General features: G+C 42.4%; 2 protein-coding genes across 2 annotated transcripts; one reads left to right on the top strand and one right to left on the bottom strand.

Moving 5' to 3' along the window:
- Nucleotides 1–1,984: 1,984 nt before the first annotated feature.
- On the bottom strand, nt 1,985–11,231 carry LOC133892537 (aminopeptidase P2). The gene is made up of 13 exons (XM_062333382.1): nt 10,822–11,231; nt 9,469–9,594; nt 9,270–9,389; nt 8,295–8,570; nt 7,536–7,708; nt 5,330–5,608; nt 4,624–4,775; nt 3,996–4,186; nt 3,724–3,832; nt 3,456–3,610; nt 3,290–3,382; nt 2,863–2,943; nt 1,985–2,494 (listed from the first exon to the last, which is right to left on the bottom strand). Exons 1-13 carry the CDS (start codon nt 11,221–11,223, stop codon nt 2,417–2,419), a joined length of 2,235 nt encoding a protein of 744 aa, XP_062189366.1. The 5' UTR covers nt 11,224–11,231; the 3' UTR covers nt 1,985–2,416.
- A 2,124-nt stretch (nt 11,232–13,355) lies between these two features.
- Nucleotides 13,356–13,928, top strand: LOC133892227 (glutathione S-transferase T3-like). Its single transcript, XM_062332927.1, has 2 exons — nt 13,356–13,763; nt 13,836–13,928. The coding sequence occupies exons 1-2, from the start codon at nt 13,356–13,358 to the stop codon at nt 13,926–13,928; spliced, it is 501 nt and encodes a 166-aa protein (XP_062188911.1).
- The last annotated feature ends 231 nt before the right edge of the window (nt 13,929–14,159 follow it).

The following is a 14,159-nucleotide window of genomic DNA, read 5'->3' as shown; positions in this document are numbered from 1 at the left end:
CTGCCAGAGAAGCAAGTGGTTTTTCTTAAGGGATGTACCTTTGTAGGTGCGCACAGTAAATTCAGCTCTTAGGCTTCTATTGACTCAACAACTTGCTAACTAGCATGAGAAGCAATGCATATTACAAACACTTCAGGTATTAAAGATCTTGCACATATTGCACATTGTTTGCTAAATGCCTGGAGAGTGGCAGACGCCGCACTAGGCAATATTCGTTTTCTTTTTTTCTAATTTTGAGAGCAAGATAGAGCAACGCTGATCAGTTAACACTACGAATGAAAATAAAAATGTACAGGATGCCAACCTGGGTGGGTGTGGAATGGAAGAATAGGAAGATGTGAAATGCTTCACAATTGCTGGTTCTTGAGCATAGATGATATACTCGATCTGGTAAATTTTGGTTTGGCACACCCTACTGCTCCTTTCTGTGTACAAAGTTCCACGTAGTGCAGATTATGACTTCGTTGGCCTCTTTTCTTTCTCATCGATATTGCCGTATCGCCGCACCATGTATTTCATAATGGTTCTTTTCCCTGCTTGTCTGTTGAATGTGATAGTTCCATGCCCAATAGAGTGAAAGGCTATGCCTTGCACGAAAATTCGCAATGTGATTTGCCTAGCTTTTTTAGGACACTGGCGATACAGAGCCTGCAGTTTTTGGGCGAGCTAAATGGAGAATTGTAAAACAATAAAGTTGCAGATTTCATCCAGAGCTATAACTTGGACAACTCATTTACCCAAATCTCGCTCCGAGGCCGAGCGAAGAAGTTATGGTCTCTTGAATACCTATCATGCTAGGAGACGTTGTAACTGTAAGACTTCTATGTATCAAAGATCTTGCAAGTCCCTAAAGCTGTCTCCATTTCTGCTTCCAAAGGGTAAGTCCTGTTCTATTTCCGATTCCATTTCCAAGCAAATTTTATTCAAAGAATTTTGGAGCCAATATTGTTTGTTTCCGCTTCTCACGCTGATCGAACGTGAACTATCCCAGCCGTTTGAAACCCTTAATGCTAGAGCTCTTGACAATTCTTTTCGTGACAAAAATATGTTCACAACCAACTTATTATTTTTCAACAGCTCAAAGATTCTTATAAATGCACAGATAAAATTCTTGTACATATCTAGCCATGTTGGGGAATGTATACAATCCAGTTCTCCAGCCGTACCAAGGGAAGCCAATCCGAAAAGTGTGAAGAGCTGCCATAGGAACGAGCTGTTCGACGAGCAAACGATGTCTAGATGTACATCCTCATTCTTTCTTTCATTTGGTTCAGCTAAAATTCCCGATGCATCCCAGCCCCAATAGAAGCCTCACCCCCGTACACCATTGAACTGCTCAACTGCCACACTATTAGACATAAGTTCTTCCTAGCTAGCCTCTCCTCAGATTTTGATCTTAACACTCCATACAGAAGAGGTGAAGTTTTATTTTGGATGTCGCTTCTGCTATATAAGCCAGCGATATTTTTTAGGATGCACCTTTGTAGGTGCACGCAGTAAATTGAGCTTTCAGGCTTTTATTTATTCACGAAGCAGCTAACTAGCTTGACGGCACATTTTGGGTAGTTGGAATTAGAACCCAGATCCTGATGATTTCAAATTTGAACGAAAACCTAAAATTTACTAGAACAATCCCCTTTTCCATGCAGACACTCAATGAACTGATCGACAAATAGTTTTAGCTCGAGACACAGGTCTATTTTTTTTTTCTGCTCGAATATTCATATTAGGTGCTATGTTCCTAGCTGCTTCATTTTGAAGAGTATGACCATTTTCTCTTATGGCCAACCGCGATGACTGTCGAGATTGCGGAAATGAGTGTCAATGTTATTGCACTCCATGCCTGAGCCAGCCAACCCATGTTTTTTTACATTAGTTCCTGTGGTTTGTTCCATTGTGTAGATGAACATAGGCTCTTCATACAAATTTGAAGTGCCCAAACAAGTCTATAACCTCAAATGCACTTAACGTACCATAAATAATGTTTCAAAAAAAGAAAAGAAAATATAATGAATTTGAAAAATCACTCCAAGAACGAGCAATGTTGTAAAGAAACTGTAATGTAAACTGCAGAAAATTAACATATAACTTAACGGTGACCATCTCAGAGGCCTGTTGACAAATCGTTCAACCAATGAAAAAGGACATGTCCGCGAATCATTTCACCAGTGTTGCGCCAAATCAGGTGGATGCCAAATAAACCAGCTTCAACCAATCATCCCCTGGCCGTGGCACCATCGAATCATCTATTGCCACTGTTTATTGCCATGCAGTCTTTTTTGTAGATGCATTTCTTAACATGGTATCAATTCTTCAAAACATTTTTCAGTCGCAATTTCTATACTTCTCACCTTCAGTTGCTGCTGCCGTCACTCTGTGCTGTGTATCTCACTGATATATCAAAGGCATGGAAGTATCATGGAGAATTATCAAAAAGAGGCCTAGTGTTCTTCCATAGCCAGTCACGAGAACGGCCACTCAACAAAGGGGAAACCTGTAAATGATTGTGGATACTTTAGCAGGGTAATGATCCCAATAAGATGAAATAGGAAGGTAACCTTATGATCTTTACATAGCATAAACACATAGTTCTCCCAAAAAGAACATTCACAGCGAAATCCCTTGATGATTGACATCTTTGTTATTACTGCACAAAAAAGAACTACAGACCCCAAAAGGTGTGGATATAATGCTATTCCAAATTAACAATTCCTCCAGTTAAAGATAGCATGAGGCACAAGGATCTATAACACGAAAATACAGAAAAGGGGGTTGTTCTTACTCATGCAATATAACCCTAGTCCCAACCACATGCTGATTTACAAATAGATTAACGCTTCGAGGAAAGGATACATAGCTCACCTTTTCCCAGACTTGCTGGTGGTAATCATTGACCCAATTGATCTCCGAAGGTGACAGCAAGGAGGAGTCAATAAGATTGCTCTAAAGTTACAAAATCAACAAAAAAGTAATCAGTACTTCATGAATTATATGTTTAGCACAAACAGTAACCAGAAATCAGCAGGGGTATTGTTGGAACATATGGTCACATATTGACAGATTAGATTGCATATCAGAACTATACAAAGGCACAAGCCAATCAATATTGTAGGAATTTGTTAATTATGTGATTCTGCAACATTAGATTCTAATCTCATTAAACGATTAATCAAACGATCCACAAAAAAATGATTAATCAAACTAAAATAGTAGTACTTTGATTGAATATACATAACTATTGTAAAATGTCATCGACGGGAACATGGCAACAAGATATATTCATAGATACCTGAATCGGGACAAAGGTTAGTTTCTCAAAACCAAGGTATGAAATACCACCAAAAGAATTTGCCAGATTAACCTCCTTTACCAGAAGTAAATTCTGCAAGATCCAAAGGAAAGATTAGGGATGAAAAATGGCTACTTGCAGCTCGAGCACATAGTGGAAAATCTACCTCTATACGAATGCCAAATGAATTGTCTTCATAGTAACCAGGTTCGTTGCTGACAATCATGCCCTTCTGTAAAGCTGTCAAATTTCCGTATCGATAGCTTATGCTCTGAGGGCCCTCGTGGACATTTAGTGCAGCTCCAACTCCATGACCTGTGCCTGGAACAAGAACAAACTTGAAAATCAAATTACATTGCACGCTATAACTTCAAGAGAAGTCTAAGCCAATTTTGGTATTCAGAGAGAAATTTTTCCGTGGTTAAAAAGGATACCATGTCTGTAATCCAGTCCAATCTTCCATAGAGATGAGCGTGCCAGAACATCTAGCACAAAGCCAGGAGTTCTCTCAGGGAATACTGCCTGATCGAGAGCTATATGGCCCTATTACAACAAGGATTCGTTATTTGCACCCGCTATGCATAAATAAGAAACTAAAGGTTACAACCTACAAGTACAAGAAAAACTACTATAGTACAATGCACAATGGAAACAACATATAGTCGGTAAATGTTACTGCAATGTATGTGATAATCGAATTAAATACCTGCAAAACTCTTGTGAAGCACTCCTTTTGCCTTGGGGAAGGCTCACCAAAATGTACTGTCCTTGTTATGTCAGTAGTTCCATCGATGTATTGAGCACCACTATCTAACAAGAAAAGGTTGTCACTTCCAACAGAGCTGCAGCTCTCCGGGGTTGGTCTGTAGTGAATTATAGCACCATTTGTACCATAACCTGTGTGGCAAAAGCAGCTATCGGTTACAAGATCTCAACGCATCACAAACTTTTGGAAGAATGGCAGACATGTAAACAATAAGACGTCTCCTTTCATCCCTCTTTCAGCATAATAACAAAGTTCAGTATACATCATAATAAAACATCCACATGAACGTAAAATTACATTTGATAAAGTCCTCAAGTTATTATAACCTTCATAAAGAAACAATTTTATGAAATAGACTAAAACTGTTGGGAAAAACAGGATATCCTAACTAATCATGTATCCTGTCATCAACAGGTTCTAGAGAGCAAAATATAGACTCAAAGGCCTCTTTCCCAATAATCATCCAAACAATGAATCCAGACGTACTGAAGCAATCACAAACAACCGAGTAAAACAGTTCTATGAGGTTTTCATATTATTTTCTTAAAGGCCAAAATAGGAAATATACCACTTATAGTATCGAAGCTTGTCTCTATAAAACCATCTTGCTTTTGGCGAAATTCAAGAAGCTTTTCAGCAACTTGTACTTCTGTAAGGAGCACACTTTTACAGACTTCCTCCTCTAGCCAGCACCAGAATTCTGCTAAAGCAGCAGCATCTCTGCAAATGTGTCATGTGCCAGCACAGAAATCTAGTAGTTAATTGGAATGAAATTTAAGGAAGCAGCCATACAACAGGAAGATGTGGCACTGAAAGTCACGATAAGTAATGTTGGATACAGCATCCTAACTAGAGAAATTCCTCTGAACAATATGATAGGACTAAACAACAGTTTGCCTCACAACAAAGATCATAAAGCTACTGTTTTTCCATGCACAAATAAAATCAGAATCGATTTGGTAAGTAGAAAATTAAGATCCATTAGAGTAATTATTGAAATAGGGCACATACAGAAAAAAAAAATCTCATTTGTCAACAAGCCACCAAATCTGCCGAAACTATGCTGTTTTCCTGACAGTGGAATAGTTCATGCATAATGTCTCACTACCATCAGATCAATTTATTTGTCAGATTCATGCTGGGCTGCCCCAGATTCTTTATCTTGTGTAGAGCATTAGGGAACCGAGCAGGCGAGGATTGAAATTGTGTCCAGGACTCCAGGTATTTTTCAATAGAGGAAAAAACACTGATGCACAAGTTATTCAAGATAATACCTTAGGTGTGAATTCTTCATTCCCTCAATTTCTGCCTCATTTTTAACTGACTTGGCAAGCGTGACTGGTGAAACTTTGTATACAGCATGTAGCGCTCCATTCTGAACACCAGCGCCTCTTGTTGTAAGATCATCTGAAGATGCTTCTTTCCTTTCAATTTTTCTTCCCGCTTTTCCTTTCTTGTTCATGTATCTATCGCAACTTGATCTAAAAGCACTAACTATGGCTGCATTCACACTTGAAGAATCCAACCAGAGCTTTGCTCCTTTCTCTGCCAGTCTTGACAAAAACATTTCAGGGCTCAGATGGATGAGAATGTGATGAAAACCAAAAAAAAAAAAAATGCCAGTAACATAGGAGTTGATGATTGACCACATAAACTATTCAATGACTACCCGCGAATTAAAATTTTTAACTCTTCTTTTCAGTGAAATGCGTTTACTACATATATTAATTAATTAACCTTAACAGATAAAACTATTTGAGCAAAGCAGAGTAGAAGATAAGTAGTGAATTAGATCAGTACAAGTGAAAGTTAGCACATTAGAATAATTCATTAATCATTATTATATTTATGTAAAAACTATTTGCTAGAATTTTTGGATTACATTGTCTCAAAACCAACATTACCAATAGCAACCAGCACAAACCATTATGTGTGGTATAAGCGCAATGCAACAATATAAATACTTGAGTAAATTTAAAAAAACTACAAGTTCTTTGGCACATGTATAGAAAAACTACACAATTAGGTGGGTGTATAAAAAAACTACGCATTTAGTGGCACATATTAACAGAAAGCTACACATTTAAGCCAGTGCATCAAAGAACTACACATTTAAGACAGTGTATAAAAAAACTAGTAAACAACACAATTCACAACACTCATTAAAAAAAATGTTCTTTGAGCTATGCTTCAAAAAGCTACACATTTAAGTGTGTGAATCGAGCCCTGAATGTGTAGTTTTCTGATGTCATGTTCAGCTAAATGTGTGGTATTTTGATACATTAACTTAAATGTGTAGTTTTCTCCTAGGCAGCACCGATACGGATACATGTATCGGTATCGGACCGATATGGATACGGAGATACATCATTTTCCTAGGAAACCCAATACGCGGATACGTTTTATTTTTAAAAAAAACAGTAATAAGTTTGCAAGGCATGTTTATATTATCTGAATCACTAAGAGGCTACTATTGCCAGCATGTCCTATCAAACTAGAGCATATGCCTAGATTTAACTCATCAGTAATTTGCATATGAGATGACAAAGGTAGTTCAAATTATGCAGTATCAACACTAATTTGCTTTGTCATCTTCACAACATACAAAACTATTTCCACTCTATATGAATCATAACCACTGGCCAATTTTATTAACCAAATAACCTGAAAAGAGGGAAAGCCGGAGAGGAACTCACCACTGCCGCTAGATGCAGTTGGGAGGGCATCATGGGCTGCGGCTGGCACGTGGGACTGTGGGCGGAGGTTGGCGTGCGGAACTGCGGGCTGCGGCTGGCATGCTAGTGGTGGGTGGCTCTGCGAGAAGGAGGCATGCGGGACTGCGGATGACGACTGACGTGCGGGACTGCGAACGACTTGTTAGGTCATGCTAGCGCAAATGGGCTGGGGCGTATCCCCAAAGTATAGGAAAAGTATCCAATTGCGTATCTGAAATTTACATAATTATTATTTTTGGATACTTGCCGGATACATATCCGGCGCGTGTCGGTATCAGATACAATATATGATATGGATACGGTGCCTTCTTGAAGTATCGGTGTTTCAGAGGTTTTCTCTACAATATGTCACTAAATGTGTAGTTTTTTTATATACTCGCTTAAATGTTTAGTTTTTGGATACATATGTCAAAGAACTTGTAGTTTTTTTAAAAAATTCTCTAAATAGTTAGTTACATTTTACCAAAATTAATATTTACATGACAAGGATGAAAAGAAGCACCGCCACCTCCGGGGCACGGAAGGAGGGGTAATGATGGGCGCAAGGAATCCACTTGATTGAATTTCATATGGAAGAATCATGAGTCCATTGGGACAATGAAGATTATATTATTTCACCAAGATGATTAACTATCTACGAAAATAAAAGACCAGATCAACAATGACATGCAAAAGATATGTCTGCACAGTGCATATTTGAAGCCACAAAAAAAATTATACAGATTAAGGCTTTCACAACATTTACCTTTCTACTTCTGATACAATAGCTTCATATGGTTTAAGTTTTACTCCAGCTTTCTGGAGGTGCTCCAAAACATCTTCAGATACTTTGCTGCTATCCACAAATAATGTAGCAGTGCTAACCTCCACAGTTAGGTAGCTATAAAATACAGGTGAATGTGGGACATCACTTCCTCTCTGCATTTAAATGTTGGATGAACCCATCAGCTTCATGCAAAAAAGCTGCTACATGTCTGCATCCTCTGTTCAACCTTTGGATTGAGGAAGACAACGGTTTACAATATACAGGCAGTTTGTGGAGGTGACAAGGCAGTATGGAGAGTCAAGGGAAGAAAGGGTAGGGCGAATACTTGTCCAAAAATAGTTTAGTCAAAATAAATGTGAACTTTGACGGTATTAAAGTGAATTGACCAAGTTTGGTATACTCTCCTAAAGAATATATTTTACTGGTACATAATAAACTTTTCCGGATAGTAGTATTAACAAAAAAGAATTCGTAAGTAGAATAGATAATTGAAAACCCAGCAACTATTAACCATAACCCAATTACAACTATCATAGTTGCTAACAACATTTAAATATGTGATAATTTTGACTCAAAGCATGTGGAGACTGGGGGACTGTTCACAAAATGTATGATTCAAGAGACTGAACCGGATAAATGAAAAAAAATGAAAACGCATAGTTTTAGGTACAGGAAGTCCACAAAATTCATAAGGAGCATCCCATATCAAACAAATGGTAAAAGAGAGAAAAGAATTACCATGTTCAACAACCAAGCAACTTCATCAAGCATTGAAATAACCACAGCATCACACCCATTTTCAGTAAGGTGTGATCTAACAAAAGACAATTTTGATGGCACATCAATACCAGCATATTTGATGTCATGCACCCTAGTTGGTGCTTTCGGTGGCTTTGGCCTGGCATTTCCCCATACCTCATCAACTAGGTTCATGCCCCGAACCAAAACCAACTCATGATTCTTACTGGAAATTGCATCTTTCAATTCTTCAGCAGCATCAAATGAGAAAAGAAACTGCATCCTTCAAACAAATGAATGATAAAAGATTAGACTGAAATAAAACTTGGAAATAAACAAAAGCACATTAATAAAAAATGACGTCACTTAAAAATAAACCTCTTAATCAATTTTTCATTATCGCAACATTTACAAGAGATAAATACATACAGGAAATTCTGGATAAGAATTTAAGACTCCATGGACTAAAAGCAACACAGTTTCTACAGACGTACAGCTACTGTAAATTTCTGGCTAAAAAAGTTAACCAATGGCTTATGTATTACTATTACCTCTTAGAAAGATATTTATAAAAAAAATTAATGCCTTAATGGACCCTTTAATCCAAAAGTTATGGGTGTATGAAGCCTAAAATTTAGATTGAAAGAAGCAGATCAGATAAAAAAAAAATCAAAACAGGCAGATAGTCCTGGAGCCAATTCAAGGGAATATGTTGCAATTCCAGTTATGTCATAATAACTGTGTGCTAATCATCCATCTGCGGCATCATTTCTGACATCATGAATCACTTTATGGTGTCATCACCAAGAAAAAAACTTAAGCTCAATAGCAGAATGAAGAGAAGCCTATTGAATCTGAAGTTAATGTTAAATGGCTTAATATATGGCATGATATAAAGAGTATAAGCAAAAGTATTTATTGCGTAGACGAATCCAGAATTAATTTTCTATAAATTCTTAAGTAGCAGAATCTCACCGGATCAATACCAACTCGGCAACCAGATGGTAAAACATCATTCAACCACTCACTAGTAGTTGGAACACCATGATTTCCACTACGCATAAGTGTCCATTCATGGCTTAATTCTTTCTCAGCCTATGCAACAGCAGAATAAATCATGAGTCAATAACTGAAATAAATGTACTAAAAAATATGCAGCGTGTGAATGAAGTACCTGAAGAAAGTACCGGCCATCAGTCCAGAGAGCAGCGTTAATTTTTGTGACCACAGCTGTACCAGCACTGCCAGTGAACCCAGTCAGGAAGGCACGTCTCATGAAGCATTCTGCAATGAACTCGCTCTGGAACAAAATTGGTGAAGAAAAGCAGGTAAGTAGCGATGACATGTAATTTAGTTCCATAATTTCATTAAGACATACATTGATTTTTTCTGCACAACATACATGGGACAACACTATTAGCACTACCAATTCACCACGTATGGAAAATGTATGTATCATAAGCAGTAACACTGGTCATAATTATCATGATTAACTACAGCAATAGCTCCACAGTCAAAGAGACTTTATAAGGGGAAAAAATTCATAGAGGCTTCCAGACTTCACTTGCAGTGGACATGATCTCTTTCATTTTGCACTGGATGCATCAAGTTTTGTTTAGATGCGCTTGTGCCTTGCACATAGATGTGATTGACTGCTGCACCAACTACAAGCAAATGCTGTTTTTTAATGAACGCACCAATTACAAGCAAATGCTGCTTTTTATGAAAGGCCATCCACCATCATGATAAAAGCAGACTACAGAACATAGCACTCCTTGCCAGATAATACATCAAATGTATCAATTAGTGCGTGTATATGTTGATTTGTCAATAATTTCACGTGGATACTTCTGAAAACAGGCGTACGGTATCCTGATACATATCAATACGCTTGGATATGTATCGAGGATGCATCAAAGGATTCTTTTAAAAAAACTAAAAGTAATCCCGATAGTTTTCCTGTACTTTCTCAACCCTAACACCTTAACTGATAATCTCAGCCAGCCCAATCTCGATTTTGCCTGCTCACTCCCCACATCACAGCAGTCAGGACACTCCTCTCCTTCCCAAGAGCCCAGGCCACCACAGCCCCGCTTCACCAACCGCCACCTCCCCCCCCCCCCCCCCACAGTACCACCCATCCGCTTCCCACTCCGCCTCCCCTCTCCTTGTTTGGTCCTCCCTTTCCGGAACATGGAAAGTCTTCCAGGACTACACATGGACACTGATGACAAATCTTCACATGAATAAAAGTTGTTATAGTAAACCTCCCTGGACTATTACGTACTTTCCATCTTCAAAGACACGGTTAGGACTGATACACACTGCAACAAAACTGTTCACATTGAGTGCAGCAATTATCTGCAACAAGTGGGCATTACCATGCCTGCAGTACCTAAATGGTGTGCAAATTAAACAATTACACTCTCTAGTTTTGAGAAATCATCTCTTCATTACTTCGTCTGGGTAGACAGAATTATGAAAAAAGAAGAGAACTTTATTGCAATACATGCAGGGAGGGGGGGACCTGGTGCGCGTCCTGGGAGGGGACGATGTATGCGTCAATGGAGACGTCGGGGAGCGCGAACAGGCTCCGCAGCGCGCGGAGCTTCTCGTCCCCGCCGGACGCGGATTCGGCAGCCCCGGAGGAGGAGAGACCCCGGCGCTTGCGGAGCTCAGACGAGGAGAGGGCGACGGCACGGCCGTCCCCGCCCGAAGCAGAGGCGGAGGCCAGGGGACGGAGGAGGGGAATACGGCGGCAGAGGAGGGGGGAGTTGGTAGGACGGCGGCGGGCGAAGAAGGCGGCGGCGGCGAGGGACGGGGAGAGGCGAGCGGCTTCCATCGCCATGGGCGTGGGGAGCGCGTGCGAGGGAAGGGAGATAAGGGAGCTGTGTTCGACTGCTCGTCTAATTTTGTGGTGACGTGGCATAAGTGGGCCCACTGAATCTAGGCTCAGGGCTGTGGCGTTTTCACCTCTTAGACTGAACCCAACGGGTTCCCGTCCCGGGCCGCATTCCCTTCGCGATGGGAAAACGCCCGAGATGGGAACGGGCGAGCACGCCCAATCGATTTCCCTCTCGGCGCGGCGTGGGACGGGAAAGGAGAGAGGTTCCCTCGGCCGTGGGAACCTCTCTCCGTTCCCTTCGCGCAGACGGAGAGCGGCCAACGGTCCGGCAGTTGGCGTCGCGCGCTGGTGCGGAAGCCGCAGAGAGGCGAAGCGGAGGCGGCACGAGCCGGGAGGACGGAGGCGCAAGGGTCAGCGGGCCGGCGACTCGGGCGACGGGGGCAGGTCGACCGCGCAGGGACGGGAGCGGCGACGTCGGCGGAGGCGGCCAGGTGGCGCAGCGTCGAATCGACGGCAGGTGCGCCCACAATAGCTTGCCCGTATAGGAGTCGTAGATCCGGGGAAGGGTAGGTCAATGGATTGGGTTCCGGCTTGTTGTTGAGGTCCGGAGGGTCGTCGGTCCTTGCACGGCGGGGGAAGGAGGAAGGGGGGGAGGCGGCGCCTTCGGTACATGGAGCGGTCGTTGGACGGGGGGGAACGACGCGAAGGTCGTCGGTATGTTGCAGCACAGCCAAAGGGGTAGGGAGGCGGCGGCTGTGGTCGATTGCTTCGTTGTCGGACAAGGGGGTAGCTTGGACGGGGTGGGTGATGGAGGCATCGCAGGGGGTGCTTAGGCCCTGTGCTGCACACAATGGCGGCGATGGTGGTGGGAGGCGGAATGGTTCCGTACTGGGGCGGGGGGAACTTGCGATGCCGGCGGTGAAGGGGAGTCATCGGCCTCATGGGATTGTCGTGGTGAACTATGTAGATGGACGCGGCGGCACTGGCGAAGCTTGTGTCATTGATGCAAGACCAAATCCAGGATGCGGCTGACGCGTTGAAGAAGGTAGCATCCGACAACATGAGCCCAGAGAGCACACCAGCGGCTGTCGATCTGAACATGGCGCTTCTGCAAGTGGATGGTATTGCCGCCGATTTGGGTCAGCTAGTCTTCCAGGTGGAGGATGCCATGCGCCGGTGTTCTCTGTCCGTGTGTACCGAGGAGGAGGACAGGAGTAGCGTTGGGGAGGAAGGAGAGGCATGGGCTTCCTTGAACGTCGCCGGCGATGACTCGGACCAATCTGAAGGGAGCTCAGATGACGTGCTATGCTCCAGTAGTGAAGATTGCGGTTCGGTTGAGTCCGATAGGTCCTGGCGGCTGCAATCTGGCTGCCGGTTAGGATAGAAAGGTGTTTTTCGTTGTCGTGGTGTTCTGCGATGTGCGTCTGGTGCCATTACTTTGGTTGGTAGCCCTACAAAGCTTGTTTGTTGCCGGCTTAACCTGTGTGATGAACTGAACCGCTATCATTAATATTGTCCCCACTGTGTAATGTATCCGTATGGCACAAATATTTCGTCAGTATTGCAATAATAATGTTGTTCGCATGTTAATTTCTTCTAGTGGTCCATGGATACTACATCACTTTGTTTCCGAGGACATGCCCTCTATGTTTGTGTTATGTTTCATGAAGAACAAACAATGGCCGACTGCAGCTAGCCTTTAGTGGCTATAGTGTGGTTTTTTTTAGCTTGGTCATGCAGGTCATGCAGGTGTGCAACCTTGATTAGGTACATTTGCTAGATGCATCGGTTAAAGTTGGTATATTCTGGTAATAGGCCATAGGTGTTTCAGTAATGCAGGTGTGCAACAAATAATGGCATGATTAGGTAGTAGTGTTTCAGTAATAGGCCATAGGTGTTGGAAAGGCCATGAATTGAGTACATTCTGGTGCTTCAAGTATTGATGTACTATGCTTAATGTTTAGCAATGTTCGGCTTGCTATATTTGAGTGACAGGGCTACTAGCAATGGGACTGTACTTGTGATATTTATCATAAATAGCTGCTTGTTGCTGTATGAAGTGTGATCTATATCATAGATACTGAAACTTACCTTATTTCAAGGGGCCGAATGGATCCTTTTTACGAGAGCATCCTGCAGGACGGTTTCGACCGTATGACTTGGGGGGGTGAAGACATGGGTACCCAGGGGGGTCAATCGACGTTGCACAAGTGGAGATGTCGCAGTTCTCGCAGCCTGCTGGTCTTGGAGGGCAGTCGGAGTTAGGCCAGTTTAGTCTTGGGAGCGATGAAAAGGGCAGGAAGAAGGTCACCTCAAGGAAGAAGAAGAAGGTGGATGCGAAAACTGATAGGACCAAATGGACAGACGAGGAAGATGAGTTGTTGGTGTCGGCGTGGCTTAACGTGAGCCAAGATCCGGTTGTGGGCACAGATCAGTCAAGGGAGACATATTGGGGCCGTATCGCGAAGTACTTCAACACTTACAAAAAAGAAAGCATGATGCTGAGGACCGAGAAAGCGCTCATAAATCATATGAAGCTCATCACGGATGCCGTCACAAAATTTACGGTGCATTACAGGAAGGTGGAGCAGCTGAACCCGAGTGGCACAAATGAACGTGACAAGGTAACTTTTCATTTCGGTTAAATTGTCCATGCATGTATAGTCAAACATGACTTATATTTACATGCTTCGCAGATGGCTCGAGCGTGCTCCGCATATAAAGCAATCGAGGGCAAACCATTCGCGTACACACATTGTTGGGTGCTACTGGCCGAGCACCCAAAGTAGCATGCTCACGAAACGGCAAAGGCGCAGAAGGTCTTGGATCTTGCGGAAGCACAGTGCAGCCAAGTTGCAGGCAACGACGTCCCAAATGATGCGGCTTCCAACGCGTCGATGGACCTTCCCCAACCTATTGGCCGTGACCAAACCAAAGCTTCCCGAGCCCGCAAGTCACCGTCGCAGTCTTCAATTCCTACTGTGTCCGGAGGAGCATATGAAAGATAATTGCAGGACATC

The sequence above is a fragment of the Phragmites australis genome, chromosome 15 (genome assembly GCF_958298935.1).
Source record: "Phragmites australis chromosome 15, lpPhrAust1.1, whole genome shotgun sequence".
Lineage (NCBI taxonomy): Eukaryota > Viridiplantae > Streptophyta > Magnoliopsida > Poales > Poaceae > Phragmites > Phragmites australis.
The sequence above is the reverse complement of the archived record's forward strand: the minus strand, read 5'-3'. Positions and strand labels throughout refer to the sequence as shown.